Source organism: Salvelinus fontinalis, chromosome 14 (assembly GCF_029448725.1).
Source record: "Salvelinus fontinalis isolate EN_2023a chromosome 14, ASM2944872v1, whole genome shotgun sequence".
Lineage (NCBI taxonomy): Eukaryota > Metazoa > Chordata > Actinopteri > Salmoniformes > Salmonidae > Salvelinus > Salvelinus fontinalis.
Window position 1 is genome coordinate 3,962,856 of NC_074678.1, and position 14,762 is coordinate 3,977,617.

Sequence of the window (14,762 nt, forward strand, 5' to 3'; positions counted from 1 at the left end):
TAGGCTACCTGCCGCCCCACATTAGATTAGAACCATTGATTCTGACGCATTTTATGTTTTATATTTATTTACTAGGATTTCCTCTAGTGGTCTTTTCCAGTTTTTCCACATCGAAAAAGCAATATGCCTTTTCTGTAAGCTGTTGGTCTGAAACGAGGACATTTCAGTCCGTAACATTGCAATGGGCAATATTTTGCGATATTATAATAATATAAAAGATGACTGACATGCTATTGTGATTCTGTGGGGGGGGGGGGGGGGCATGGCAACATGTATTTAGAATGAGGAAAGAACATACTCAAATGAACATTTCAGACCACATATGTCATGATACACACGTATGATCTAGTCAGAGTTATGCTGCTCCATAAATACATCGACACAACTTTCATCTGCGCAGCGCAGTAGTGTCACGAGCAAACAAAATGTTGATTTTTATTTAGAAAAAGTTATATACATTGATAACAAATGTTAAAATTCAAATCATGTACAAGAGTAGGAAAAGTTTACAGTCAGAAAAGTAATTGTATTTGCCCTCTATTTTGGCACAAAATTTAAAATATTAAATCAACATCTCTAACTGTAATACTTTTTGAAACAATACACAGAATGATGGTTAACCTGCTGCTGGATCACTAGCGTGCTCTGGCAAACCACATGTTTAGCTTATCAGAGTTTAAACTAAAACTACATTTTCCTAAATCAAGTGCTTATATTTTTCAGGGATATCTGCCGTTATTTACAGTTAAAGTTTTGATTCGTTTTAATACAAAATTAACATTTTATTATGCATTTTATAAAATGGGAGGTCTATTCTCCCATGTCGTGCATTCAATTGTTGCTAATTATAGATGATCCCATGTGCTTCGGGTGTTGTGTTTTAAATCAACAAAGCGAGTTGGCCGAGATGTATAATTCTATTAGCATCAAATTAACAAACTATCAGCTTGGGGTTTTGGATTCATGCACAAAACAAGTCTGAGCTTCGCCCAAGTAGAGACAAGAAGTTCAACATTTTTTTTTTTGGTTAAACCATGAATATCGTTTACATAATTACCCCAACACAGTAAAACATGATGAATCATCAATCCAGCCAAGCTGGACGTGTTACCTCCTTCTGACTGGAGCCATGAGTTACAGAAGGCGCCTCTCTCCTGTCTTAGAATACACAATGCGTTGATACTCCAGTATTCTCCTGCTGTGGGGGTTCGTTGGGGGTATATTCCTTGACTATGGGTGATGAGCGAGTAGAGGAGACAGTCTAGTCTAGTACAGAGCAGTCTAGTCTAGTACAGAGCAGTACAGAGCAGTCTAGTCTAGTACAGAGCAGTCTAGTCTAGTACAGAGCAGTACAGAGCAGTCTAGTACAGAGCAGTCTAGTCTAGTACAGAGCAGTCTAGTCTAGTACAGAACAGTCTAGTCTAGTACAGAACAGTCTAGTCTAGTACAGAACAGTCTAGTCTAGTACAGAGCAGTACAGAGCAGTCTAGTCTAGTACAGAGCAGTCTAGTCTAGTACAGAGCAGTACAGAGCAGTCTAGTCTAGTACAGAGCAGTCTAGTCTAGTACAGAGCAGTCTAGTCTATTACAGAGCAGTACAGAGCAGTCTAGTCTAGTACAGAGCAGTCTAGTCTAGTACAGAGCAGTCTAGTCTAGTACAGAGCAGTACAGAGCAGTCCAGTCTTGAGCAGAGCAGTCTAGTCTAGTACAGAGCAGTCTAGTCTAGTACAGAGCAGTCTAGTCTAGTACAGAGCAGTCTAGTCTAGTACAGAGCAGTCTAGTCTAGTACAGAGCAGTCTAGTCTAGTACAGAGCAGTCTAGTCTAGTACAGAGCAGTCTAGTCTAGTACAGAGCAGTCTAGTCTAGTACAGAGCAGTACAGAGCAGTCTAGTCTAGTACAGAGCAGTCCAGTCTTGAGCAGAGCAGTCCAGAGGAGACTAGTCCAGAGCATTCCAGACCAGACTAGTCCAGACCCGGGGCAGACTAGTCCAGTCCTGGGCACTGAGGGTCTGGCTGGCTATGTAGTCAGGAGGGAGGTCAGTCTGAGCAAGGCACTATGGGACAGAGCCCTGGCTACGAGCACCGGTCCAGCTGCTGCACTTTCACATCCAGCCACCTGGTGGTAGTGAACACCACGGATCACAATGATAACAAGCATTCATTTAATCATTATGTCCATAATCTTGAAGAGCTGAAAAAAATATTGATTCACAAAAGGTCAGTTGTTTGTTTGTTTGTTGACAACTTGTTGGCTACACCCCCCCCCCCCCCCGGCAAAAAGATAATTTGCTAGGATGACGAGAGAACTTCCACTTCAGGTTAGACAGGTAGGTAGGTAGGTAGGTAGGTGGCTCTTTCCACCCTCACCCCCCCCCCCCCCCACAACTCATGCCTCCCTGAGAAGTTACAATCTAGAATACATTTTTCTGTTTATTATGGCACAAAGGATTGTCCTAGTCCAGCTCTCTCAGGGAACAGTCCTTTAACCAGCGGAGGCATGCAAGCGTCCACACAGACCGCGTCGTGGCGTCGATAGAATAACGTATTTTCACAGTAGAAAAATAATACATACAACATAAATGCAAACTGACGACAGAGAAATAAAAAAACACTTCTGGAAGATACATACAAATAAAAAAGCCTCAAGTCTGAATGCCGTCCCGTATTTGACTGACTTGAGCAGACAAGGAACTCAGAGATACACCACCCACCCACCAAAAACCAACCACTGAGGAGATCATCTATTCTGTCAATGATGAACAGCATGACCAAGACATAGCTGAGCTATAGAAGACTTTGGCTGTATGTATGTGATCAAAAGATATGCATTCATGATTTGGACGACTCGGTCTTGATGTAGAATTTCAACAACAACTAAAAAATTGAATAAAATCAAGTCTTCACTAGAACAATGCATGTCGAAAAAGTAGAGCAACTGTCAGATAGCTAGTGGGTATGTTAAACTAGGAAACTGTTCATTTCAAAAAGACATCAAACCAAACCTGATGCTTGGGGATTCTGAGCTTCTACACAAATAAAGGGAGCGGGAACCTAACCTTTCATGCATGATAATCACCAGTCAAATAGTTTGTAGCCATCACACCACATTCTGGCCCGATTTACCCGTTCCTAACTAACATTACTACTGAAATCAGAGTTTGTGGCAATGTTTAAAAACGCTTTGAGGTTGTGCTTTACACTACACTGGGGATTCATCTACTTGGTTGTAAAGATGACTGACTTGACATTAGCTGAAAACTTGCTGTTTGAGTTGGACCTAATGGGATTCTATATTGTGATCGTATTCTTGTCACAGCAGTGGTCACGGGTGGGCAGTGTCCCGGTCCTCTGATTGGGCTGCAGGGATAACGACCAATAGACGGAGAGAGATGCTGTAGTGACTCCTCCAAAACTCCTGAGGTAGACTGTGGTCAAACACACAGGCCAGACAACTACCAACTCCTTCTGACATTTACAGCTCTACTGTTAACAAAATAGTCTCTTCGTTTTTACCCGACTTACAACATTTAAAAAAAACTAAAAAGACTAAAAAGCTAACTGGGTATTTTTGTACAATGACAACGATCATAATAAAATAAATAAAATATTAATTATCTATAATTTCTTAAAGATATGGTGATTTGGTCATATGCAGAGACAGACACCCACCATTTAACTATCTGGACTGGTCATATGTAGAGACAGACACCCAACATTTAACTATCTGTACTGGTCATATGTAGAGATAGAGACCCACCAAAAGTATGATATTGGAACATATATATTTTTTAACATCTTGAATTGTCGAGAATCAAAATGGTGGTTTTAAAAGTTTCAACTTGGAACGCCATTCTTACTCTGTGGACTTGCCATTCAAACCTTTACAACAGACCAACATCTAGCCCACAAAGCCCTCTCACTAGCTGAAGTTCCCCACAGCAACAGATAGATAGAACTTTAATTAGCAACGGTCCTTTCATTTCCAACATCTCTAAACACCTCGTCATCTCTAAACACCTCGTCATCTCTAAACACCTCGTCATCTCTAAACACCTCGTCATCTCTAAACACCTCGCCATGTCTAAACACCTCGCCATCTCTAAACACCTCGTCATCTCTAAACACCTCGTCATCTCTAAACACCTCGCCATCTCTAAACACCTCGTCATCTCTAAACACCTCGTCATCTCTAAACACCTCGTCATCTCTAAACACCTCGTCATCTCTAAACACCTCGTCATCTCTAAACACAACTTGGTATTTACGTTTATGGGTTTAGCTCCAATCTAAGAGTCATATTTCTCTCCCTCTGTCTAATATGTACACACACACACATTAGTATGAGTGTGTGTGCCAAACAAACAAAAACAAACAGACAGTAACCAGCCTGTACAAATGTACATCCATCTCTCTGGTCTGTGGTTGGTAGAGAAGGCACTGGGTGGAGGCTGACGAGGTCCAATTTGTAAGTCGCTCTGGATAAGAGCGTCTGCTAAATGACTTAAATGTAAATGTAATGTAACAGTTCCACTATCTCAGACACAGGCAGACGGGTTAACAGAGATAACTGGGCGATGATGAATGGGCGGGTTAGGTTTAATAACACCAGGCCCATTACACTAAGCTCTAAACACCAGGTTCAAAGTGCTGAGTGGATGAATGCAGACCAGATTGACTTGCCCTTAGCTCCCAGTGTGCTTTTCTGTCCCTTATCGATGCTTTTGACAACAGACAATGAGTATCGCTGCCTTAGGCTAGTGTGAGGGATAAACGTGTGTAAACCGCTAATGATCAGGCTATTTGTGCTTCTCCATTGAAATGCTGTGTAAACACTTCTCAATCAACCTCTGTCAATAACACCAATGTGTGGTTTCCATCAGATAGAATGTATGTCTGTGTGATTGTGTGTGTGTGAGAGAGTGTGTGTGTGTGTGTGTGTGCTTATAATAATGTTTATATTTTAAAATCAGGACTTAGGAAAAGCTGGGAAAAGCTGCCAGCAATGTTGTGATGTCTGTTTGGAACATAGCAATATGACTGTACACGGTCAGAGGTGAACAATTTCATGACCTATCTTTCGATATTGGAGCGAAAGGTTTACAAAATCAAAACTGTGGTGGTGTGAGGTCCTTCTAAAGAGGCAGGTAAAGGTGTGGGATTGAGTTCAATATCTTGTACGTTTAGGGAGGAAGGGCTGTGAATAACGGGCACACGGGTAGTCCTAATAGAACGCCACGGACCACAGCGTCGACAGTGGAATGTCGGGGGGGGGGGGGGGGTACAGCATTTCCTGACTCACACACTACATGTGATAGAGGGGATGTAATAGGATTAATAGTACCAGCCCCCCCCCCCACCACCGCCCCAGCGTCGCTCCACTAACCCCAACACATACACCATCTAACTGCTCCTCTCTCTCTCGCTGCCGCCCGCTGTAGTCTCGGAATGCAATAGGAACTTTCCAGAACGTTCTGATCAAAAGCACTCAACCACAGTAACATGGAAAATTCCACCAGCAGCCTGATTGTGACCTCCTTCCTGTGTCAGCGAGCAGTACAGCCAATGGGCTGTCAGAACTTTCTGTTGTTATGTGGGGAGGGGGTGAAGGGTGATGGTAGGGTCAGAACAAACCTAGTCGTATGAGGACACAGGGCTGTGAAAGAGTAGAGATGAGGCCAGGTAGCCACTCATGGGGCGGCAGGTAGCCTAGTGGTTAGAGCGTTGGACTAGTAATCGAAAAGTTGCAAGATCGAATCCCCGAGCTGACAAGGTAGAAATCTGTCGTTCTGCCCCTGAACAAGCCAGTTAACCCACCGTTCCCCGGTAGGCCGTCATTGAAAATAAGAATTTGTTCTTAACTGACTTGCCTAGTTTAATAAAGGTAAAATTAAATATAAAGTACTGCAGGGGGATCTCTCTCCCAAGTGCTGATGCTACGGGCTCTTGCAATACATCCACCTATATAGGCTTCTGCCACAATCTCCAGTCAGCTCAGGTGAGATATAGATGAGTCTCCTCTGACCTATAACCCTAGAAACACCCCTACCAATAGAACAAGACAATGAAGTACAATCATCAGGACAAGATGAGCGGTCTGTCCAAGCAGACATCACATCTCTACTGATAATACCAACCAATCAATAGATCACTAACGATCAACCATAGATAAGAGAAATTAATATAGTCACATCAATGTTCAACAACAGATAACATGCTGTCTAGACCCTGGTTCTATCGGACCAAAGATACAACAGATAACATGATGTCTAGACCCTGGTTCTATCGGACCAAAGATACAACAGATAACATGCTGTCTAGACCCTGGTTCTATCGGACCAAAGATACAACAGATAACATGATGTCTAGACCCTGGTTCTATCGGACCAAAGATACAACAGATAGGAAACCAAGGAGTTTCAGTTGGAGCAGAATTACCACCCAAACTCTTCCACTGACCGAAGAACAGCATTTGAAAGATGCCATGATTTTTCTAAAATGGTGGGCTGCCCTTTGATGCCGAGGAGAACAGGGGTCTCCTGAGGGTTGGACAGAGAAGTGAAATCCCGTGTGACGGTCTAAGACACAGAGCATTGACCATCTATTAGTGTCATTTTCAGGGTTAGAAACATTAAGAATAAAATAAGAACATCTTACAGGAAAGCCTCAGATGAAAACATTAAACATGAACTATTTACAAGAACATAAATATCGTATATATTATATATAAAATATTGATATAAAAAAAACAATATTCCATATATACTATATACAAAACCAGTCAAGTTAACACACCTACTCATTTCAGGGTTTTTCTTAATTAAAAAAAAACTATTTTCTACATTGTAGAATAATAGTGAAGAAATCAAAACTATTAAATAACACATATGGAATCATGTAGTAACCAAAAAAGTGTTAAACAAATCAAAATATATTTTATATTTGAGATTCTTCAAAGTAGCCACCCTTTGCCTTGATGACAGCTTTGCACAGTCTTGGCACTCTCTCAACCAGCTTCATGAGGTAGTCACCTGGAATGCATTTCAATTAACAGGTGTGACTTGTTAAAAGTTAATTGGTGTAATTTCTTTCCTTCTTAATGTGTTTGAGCCAATCAGTTGTGTTGTGACAAGGTAGGGGTGGAATACAGAAGATAGCCTTATTAGGTAAAAGACCAAGTCCATATTATGGCAAGAACAACTCAATTAAGCAAAGAGAAACAACAGTCCATCATTATAAGACATGAAGGTCAGTCAAAGCGGAAAATTTCAAGAACTTATAAACTTATAACTTATCTTCAAGTGCAGATGCAAAAACCATCAAGTGCTACAATGAAACTGTCTCTCATGAGGACCGCCACAGGAAAGGAAGACCCAGAGTTACCTCTGCTGCAGAGGATAAGTTCATTAGAGTTACCAGCCTCAGTTTGCATCCCAAATAAATGCTTCACAGAGTTCAAGTAACAGACACATCTCAACATCAACTGTTCAGAGGAGACTGCGTGAATCAGGCCTTCATGGTCAAATTGCTGCAAAGAAAACACTACTAAAGGACACCAATAATAAGAAGAGATTTGCTTATGCCAAGAAACACGAGCAATGGACATTAGACCGGTGGAAATCTGTCCTTTGGTCTGATGAGTCCAAATTTGAGATTTTTGGTTCAAACCGCTGTGTCTTTGTGAGATGCAGAGTAGGTGAACGGATGATCTCTGAATGTGTGGTTCCCACCGTGACGCATGGAGGTGTTGTGATGGTGCTTTGCTGGTGACACTGTCTGTGATTTATTTAGAATTCAAGGCACCCTTAACCAGCATGGCTACCACAGCATTCTGCAGCGATATACCATCCCATCTGGTTTGCGCTTAGTGGGACTATTTGTTTTTCAACAGGACAATGACCCCAAACACATTTCCAGGCTGTGTAAGTGCTATTTGACCAAGGAGAGTTGGACCGCAGAGTGAAGGAAAAGCAGCCAACAACTGCTCAGCATATGTGGGAACTCCAAGACTGTTGGAAAAGCATTCCTCATGAAACTGGTTGAGAGAATGCCAAGAGTGTGCAAAGCTGTCATCAAGGCAAAGGGTGGCTACTTTGAAGAATTTTAAATATAAAATATATTTTGATTTGTTTAACACTTTTTTGGTTACTACATGATTCCATATATGTTATTTCATAGTTTTGATGTCTTCACTATTATTATACAATGTAAGAAAATAGTAAAAATAAAGAAAAATCCTGGAATGAGTAGGTGTCTCCAAACCTTTGACTGGTACTGTATATTCTATATATATTCTATACCCACTAAAATATATCAAAGCAGCAGCTATTGGTCAGTCGGAGGAACTGTTTTGTCCAACTTTAACTGTTTAAATATCCTTCAGCCATAACGCGAGGACACAGAAATAAAACAAAGAGATGAGACAACAACAAAAAAGCGAATAAATTACAACTTTTCACCAAACACCACAATAATCTGTGAAGTTTAGCATTCTGCAGAAAAAAAAGACATTTTCCTCTACAAATAGACATTTGTTCTAGGAGAGAGTCTATGCCATCCCACAATTCCAAATGGTTTAGTCATTGTTCAAAGGAAAAGAATACAAACATTGATACACTTCTCTTTGTTTATAGGCCACGTATAAAAAGGCCACTATCTGAAAACATTTTCACTTGAAAACGAAACAGGAGAATGGAGGAGAGATGGGACAGCCTGGGGAGGAGAGAGAGAGAGAGAGAAAGAGAAAGAGAGAGAGAGAGAGAGAGAGAGAGAGAGAGAGAGAGAGAGAGAGAGAGAAAGAGAGAGAGAAAGAGAGAGAGAAAGAGAGAGAGAGAGAGAGAAAGAGAGAGACAGAGACAGAGAGAGACAGAGAGAGAGAGAGAAAGAGAGAGAGACAGAGACAGAGAAAGAGAGAGAGAGAGAGAGAGAGAGAGAGAGAGAGAGAGAGAGAGAAAGAGAGAGAGAGAGAGAGACAGAGACAGAGAAAGAGAAAGAGAGAGAAAGAGAGAGAGAGAGAAAGAGAGAGAGAGAGAGAGAGAGGTTTGGATCATAAGCAGCCTTATGGTTCTTTAAGCTGTGTGTTCACAGTTTTTTATTTTTCCAGCAGACCAGTCCTGGAAACTTGGCAATTGTGAAAACAAAATAGAGTAGAAAGTTGTAGTAGATGATTCTGGATAAATGCGGAAAATGTCTCAACATATACCAAAACTTTTGCATCCTGTGCCGCCATGCTTGGCAGCTGTGAGGAAGAAATTAAAAAAAGTCCTGAGATCTGTATTGAATTTTTTTGAAGGGCTTCTGAAAGAGTAATATAATAAAAAGAATAATTAGAAAACGATAGAACAAAGGAGGTGAAAAGAAGAGAAAATGTTAGGAAGGGCTGGATCTGGGCAACGATAAGATTCGTCCGTTTTTCTTGCCACCGTTCATGTGCGTGTAAGGCACGTGTTCCTCGTAATTGCCCCTCAGGCCCTGACTAGGTCCCTCATCTCTGGACAGACTCTCTCTGTCCTCTCTCTGGGAGTAGGATGACGGGTCTAGCGGGATGCTCTCCATGTTTTCCAGGTCCAAGTCAAACTCCTCCGACTCCGGGAGCTTGTTCTCCTCGCTGTAGAAGAAGGAGACCTCCTGGAAGCTGGGGTGAAGGTCCTCCGTCAACATCTCAATGATTTCCTGGAAGGTGGGACGCATCTTGGGGTTGTACTGCCAGCACATCGTCATCAGGTTGTGGCTGAGGGAGGAGGAGAGGGAGAAAGAGGGAGGATCAGAGGGAGAAAGAGGGAGGATCAGAGGGAGAAAGAGGGAGGAGGAGAGGGAGAAAGAGGGAGGAGGAGAGGGAGAAAGAGGGAGGAGGAGAAAGATTAATAAATGAGAGAGAATCTATGGGCTCTATCCACAAGCAGCTCACCTCAGTTAGTCCCCATTGAAGCACAACTAGCCCTGGAATATTGTATGCATGTAGTAGGTGGTAACTCAAACTGTTAACCAATTCAAAATAATTTACATCATGTACTTTGTATGCTTGGTAGTGGATATCAAGGTAAAAGACAACAGATCCCACGATGCACAAAAAGTCTAGTGTTTGAGACACTTACATCCTCTGTTCACAGTTCTCTGGTCTGTCGAGGTATCCTCCGTCCATGACGAACTTGAGGACCTGTTCATTGGACAGGCCCTGGTACGGCTGCTCTGCCAGGGTACTGACCTCCCACAACACCACGCCAAACGACCTGGGGTCAGACAGACAGACATTACCAGATAGATATTATCTCAAGACAACAGCAAAAACAGGATGTGAATAAGGAAACAAAAGACTAGTGGCCTCAAATTCAACTCTGGACCTTGAAACCAGTTCATCTGCTTTATTTAATCATTTACGGGTCTGATTTAGACCTGGGACATGAGGTGGATGATTCCCCTCTAATCAGGGACTGATTTAGACCTGGGACATGAGGTGGATGATTCCCCTCTAATCAGGGACTGATTTAGACCTGGGACATGAGGTGGATGATTCCCCTCTAATCAGGGTCTGATTTAGACCTGGGACATTAGGTGGATGATTCCCCTCTAATCAGGGTCTGATCTAGACCTGGGACATGAGGTGGATGATTCCCCTCTAATCAGGGTCTGATTTAGACCTGGGACATTAGGTGGATGATTCCCCTCTAATCAGGGACTGATTTAGACCTGGGACATGAGGTGGATGATTCCCCTCTAATCAGGGACTGATTTAGACCTGGGACATGAGGTGGATGATTCTCCTCTAATCAGGGTCTGATCTAGACCTGGGACATGAGGTGGGTGATTCCCCTCTAATCAGGGACTGATTTAGACCTGGGACATGAGGTGGGTACAATTAATCATCAGGTAGAACAGCAAACCAGCAGTAGGGTTAGATTTGAATCTCCCCTGGACTAGTGTAACAACTGAATAAAACAGTGCTGACAGAGTTACTGTAGACATAAAGGGGGTTGGAACGGGGGGGGATGTTCCTTCTCTCAACAAATAAAATAGGTTCTTGCTCTCAGGAGATTGAATAGAGTGGATGAAACGGGTGGAGCAGACAGGCCCATCTGACATCAGTGGCAGCCCGAGTGTATCTTCCTCACCAGCAGTCTGAATGAGCGGTGAACACTCCGTCCTTGAGCGACTCGGGAGCCATCCACCTTACAGGGAGCAGACCCTTCCCTCCCTTGCGGTAGTAGTCCGTCTCGTAGATATCTCTGGTCATACCAAAGTCTGGAGAAACACAGTCGTGTATATATATATATATATATATCAACCACAGGCACACACGAGCCGATTTGTTACAATACAGACATTCCACCACTCCTGAATTATTAACCCAAGCCTCATACACCAGTCACAGAGAGAGTCACATGTTTGGTACAGTCGTAATGTACTGTACCATCACAGAGAGAGTCACATGTTTGGTACAGTCATAATGTACTGTACCGTCACAGAGAGAGTCACATGTTTGGTACAGTCGTAATGTACTGTACCGTCACAGAGAGAGTCACATGTTTGGTACAGTCATAATGTACTGTACCGTCACAGAGAGAATCACAGTACAGTCATAATGTACTGTACCGTCACAGAGAGAATCACAGTACAGTCATAATGTACTGTACCGTCACAGAGAGAATCACAGTACAGTCATAATGTACTGTACCGTCACAGAGAGAATCACAGTACAGTCATAATGTACTGTACCGTCACAGAGAGAATCACAGTACAGTCATAATGTACTGTACCGTCACAGAGAGAATCACAGTACAGTCATAATGTACTGTACCGTCACAGAGAGAATCACAGTACAGTCATATTGTACTGTACCTCCGATCTTGACGGTGTTATCCTCAGCCACCATGCAGTTCCTGGCAGCTAGATCTCTGTGGACAAACTTCTTGGCGTTGAGGTAGGCCATGCCGTCTGCTATCTCTCCTGACATCTGGATCATCTCTTTCAGTGTGGGAGGGGGCTTCCCTGTGGGGTTACTCTCGGAGTCTGGGCGGAGGGCCCGTAGGAAGCTCTTCAGATCTCCATGGGTCATCAGCTCCATCACCACCAGAGTGGGCTGGCCCTTAGACACCACACCCAGCAGACGCACCTACAGACAGAGAGAACAGGGAGAGTTAGTCACTACACTACAGACAGAGAACAGGGAGAGTTAGTCACTCCACTACAGACAGGGAGAGTTAGTCACTACACTACAGACAGGGAGAGTTAGTCACTCCACTACAGACAGAGAGAGTTAGTCACTACACTACAGACAGAGAGAACAGGGAGAGTTAGTCACTACACTACAGACAGAGAGAGTTAGTCACTACACTACAGACAGAGAGAGTTAGTCACTACACTACAGAGAGAGTTAGTCACTACACTACAGACAGAGAACAGGGAGAGTTAGTCACTCCACTACAGAGAGAGTTAGTCACTACACTACAGACAGAGAACAGGGAGACTTAGTCACTACACTACAGACAGGGAGAGTTAGTCACTCCACTACAGACAGAGAGAGTTAGTCACTACACTACAGACAGAGAGACTTAGTCACTACACTACAGACAGGGAGAGTTAGTCACTACACTACAGACAGGGAGAGTTAGTCACTACACTACAGACAGGGAGAGTTAGTCACTACACTACAGACAGGGAGAGTTAGTCACTACACTACAGACAGAGAACAGGGAGACTTAGTCACTACACTACAGACAGAGAGACTTAGTCACTACACTACAGGGAGAGTTAGTCACTACACTACAGACAGAGAGAGTTAGTCACTACACTACAGGGAGAGTTAGTCACTACACTACAGGGAGAGTTAGTCACTACACTACAGACAGGGAGAGTTAGTCACTACACTACAGACAGAGAGAGTTAGTCACTACACTACAGACAGGGAGAGTTAGTCACTACACTACAGACAGAGAGAGTTAGTCACTACACTACAGACAGAGAGAGTTAGTCACTACACTACAGGGAGAGTTAGTCACTACACTACAGACAGGGAGACTTAGTCACTACACTACAGACAGAGAGAGTTAGTCACTACACTACAGACAGAGAGAGTTAGTCACTACACTACAGACAGAGAGAGTTAGTCACTACACTACAGAGAGAGTTAGTCACTACACTACAGAGAGAGTTAGTCACTACACTACAGACAGAGAGACTTAGTCACTACACTACAGACAGGGAGACTTAGTCACTACACTACAGGGAGAGTTAGTCACTACAGACAGAGTTAGTAGACATAGTTAACAATGAAAGTGAATGAATAGGTTTCTTACCACGTGGTGACAGCTGAAGGCCTTCATGACGGAGGCTTCGTTGAGGAACTCTATCCTCTCTCTCAGACTGGCCGACTCGTTGACCGTCTTCACTGCCACGCGCGTGTCCGGCTCGCCCTTCACGATGTCCTTGGCGACGCCCTCGTAGACCATGCCAAACGAGCCCTGACCCAGCTCCTTGAGGATGTTGATCTTTTCTCTCGCCACCTCCCAGTCATCCGGTATGTATACTACACCACACAAGGGAACAAAGTTCTCATTTTAGTCCACTACTTAATGTACTACACTCTTCATTTTTTTTTTTTTAGCACATACACCACCTCACAGGAAAACAAAACCCGCTGGCCCGGTTTGAGGTGGGGTTTGTGGTTGTCCTTACCATCGCTAGCGCTCAGGTACTCCGGGTTGGACGAGGCGATCAGAGGTCCAGTGGGTCCCTCAATTTGTCTGATACACACAGTCAAAAGAAGAGTCAAAGATATCCTTGCATATTTGTTTATTTGTCTTGCCAAGCCATCATTGTAGATAATTACCTGCCTGGTAAAATAAAGGCTAAATAAATAAAATGATACCAAAAAAAAATCTAAATCAAATCAAGTCTTACTTCTTCTTATAGACCATGAAGACTCCGCCTCCCACGACGAGCAGCAGGACGAAACAGATGACTGGGCCAATGATAATGTTCAGTGAAACAATGTCCTCTGCAACAAACACAGCAGCCATTGGTCAGTCACGGTCATGGCAACATGAACTGTTCAAGTGTGTCCAGAGTACGCTGTGTTCCTCTGTAGCCTGTTGTTGTTGTGTGTGTGTGTGTGTGTGTGTGTGTGTGTGTGTGTGTGTGTATGTGTGTGTGTGTGTGTGGGGGAAGTGATGTTCTTTTATTGTCATGTTTTTCTGACGCGTGTGAAATAAATAAAACATTTGTAATAAATATATCGCAAAATAATATATATACATTTCAGACAAAGTAAGTACATTGGCCCAGGCGGGCAGGACTTACTGTCGGGCATGAAGAAATAGGTGGGTTTAGTCCAGGAGCCATTTCCTGCCAGCGAGGTGGCACGGATCTTCACAGTGTAGTTCCCAGGATGCACCACACGCAGCCTGCAGCCTCCGATCTGGGCGTAGGTCTTCCTGGACACGCAGTGATGCAGCTCCTGGAACACAGATTATTACACGGTTATAGAGTGGTTGTAGCAAGGTAATTCCACTCAATCACACACAGTGGTGTATAAAGGGTGTGACTGAGTACCAGGGTTTATAATAGACAAGGCTTCCCTGGCCATAACAACAAAGTCTGTGAATCAAAGCTTTCAACCAGGCATAGTAACTCTCCATCTTGTCAATATATTATCTACATACAACAAAAAATAAGAAGCATATGTGATTACCTTTCACAATTAAATATTTGTCCAGATTTCTTTAAGCCAATGACATTGTGCAGATCATTGTCATTGCAGAGGAATCAAAG

The 14,762-nt window shown here is 43.1% G+C and overlaps 1 protein-coding gene across 3 annotated transcripts in view; it reads right to left on the reverse strand.

Annotated features, from left to right (window-relative positions):
• Nucleotides 1-410: 410 nt before the first annotated feature.
• Nucleotides 411-14,762, reverse strand: part of LOC129869415 (insulin receptor-like) — a 208,586-nt gene continuing 194,234 nt past the window's right edge. For all 3 annotated transcript variants that reach the window (XM_055943809.1, XM_055943808.1, XM_055943810.1), the window contains 8 exons: nucleotides 14,292-14,448; nucleotides 13,893-13,989; nucleotides 13,668-13,735; nucleotides 13,289-13,518; nucleotides 11,832-12,105; nucleotides 11,105-11,234; nucleotides 10,091-10,225; nucleotides 411-9,726 (listed from right to left, as the gene is read on the reverse strand). In XM_055943809.1, coding sequence (XP_055799784.1) covers nucleotides 9,366-9,726; nucleotides 10,091-10,225; nucleotides 11,105-11,234; nucleotides 11,832-12,105; nucleotides 13,289-13,518; nucleotides 13,668-13,735; nucleotides 13,893-13,989; nucleotides 14,292-14,448 — 1,452 coding nt within the window. In that variant the 3' untranslated portion in view covers nucleotides 411-9,365. The remainder of the gene's footprint in view (nucleotides 9,727-10,090; nucleotides 10,226-11,104; nucleotides 11,235-11,831; nucleotides 12,106-13,288; nucleotides 13,519-13,667; nucleotides 13,736-13,892; nucleotides 13,990-14,291; nucleotides 14,449-14,762) is intronic.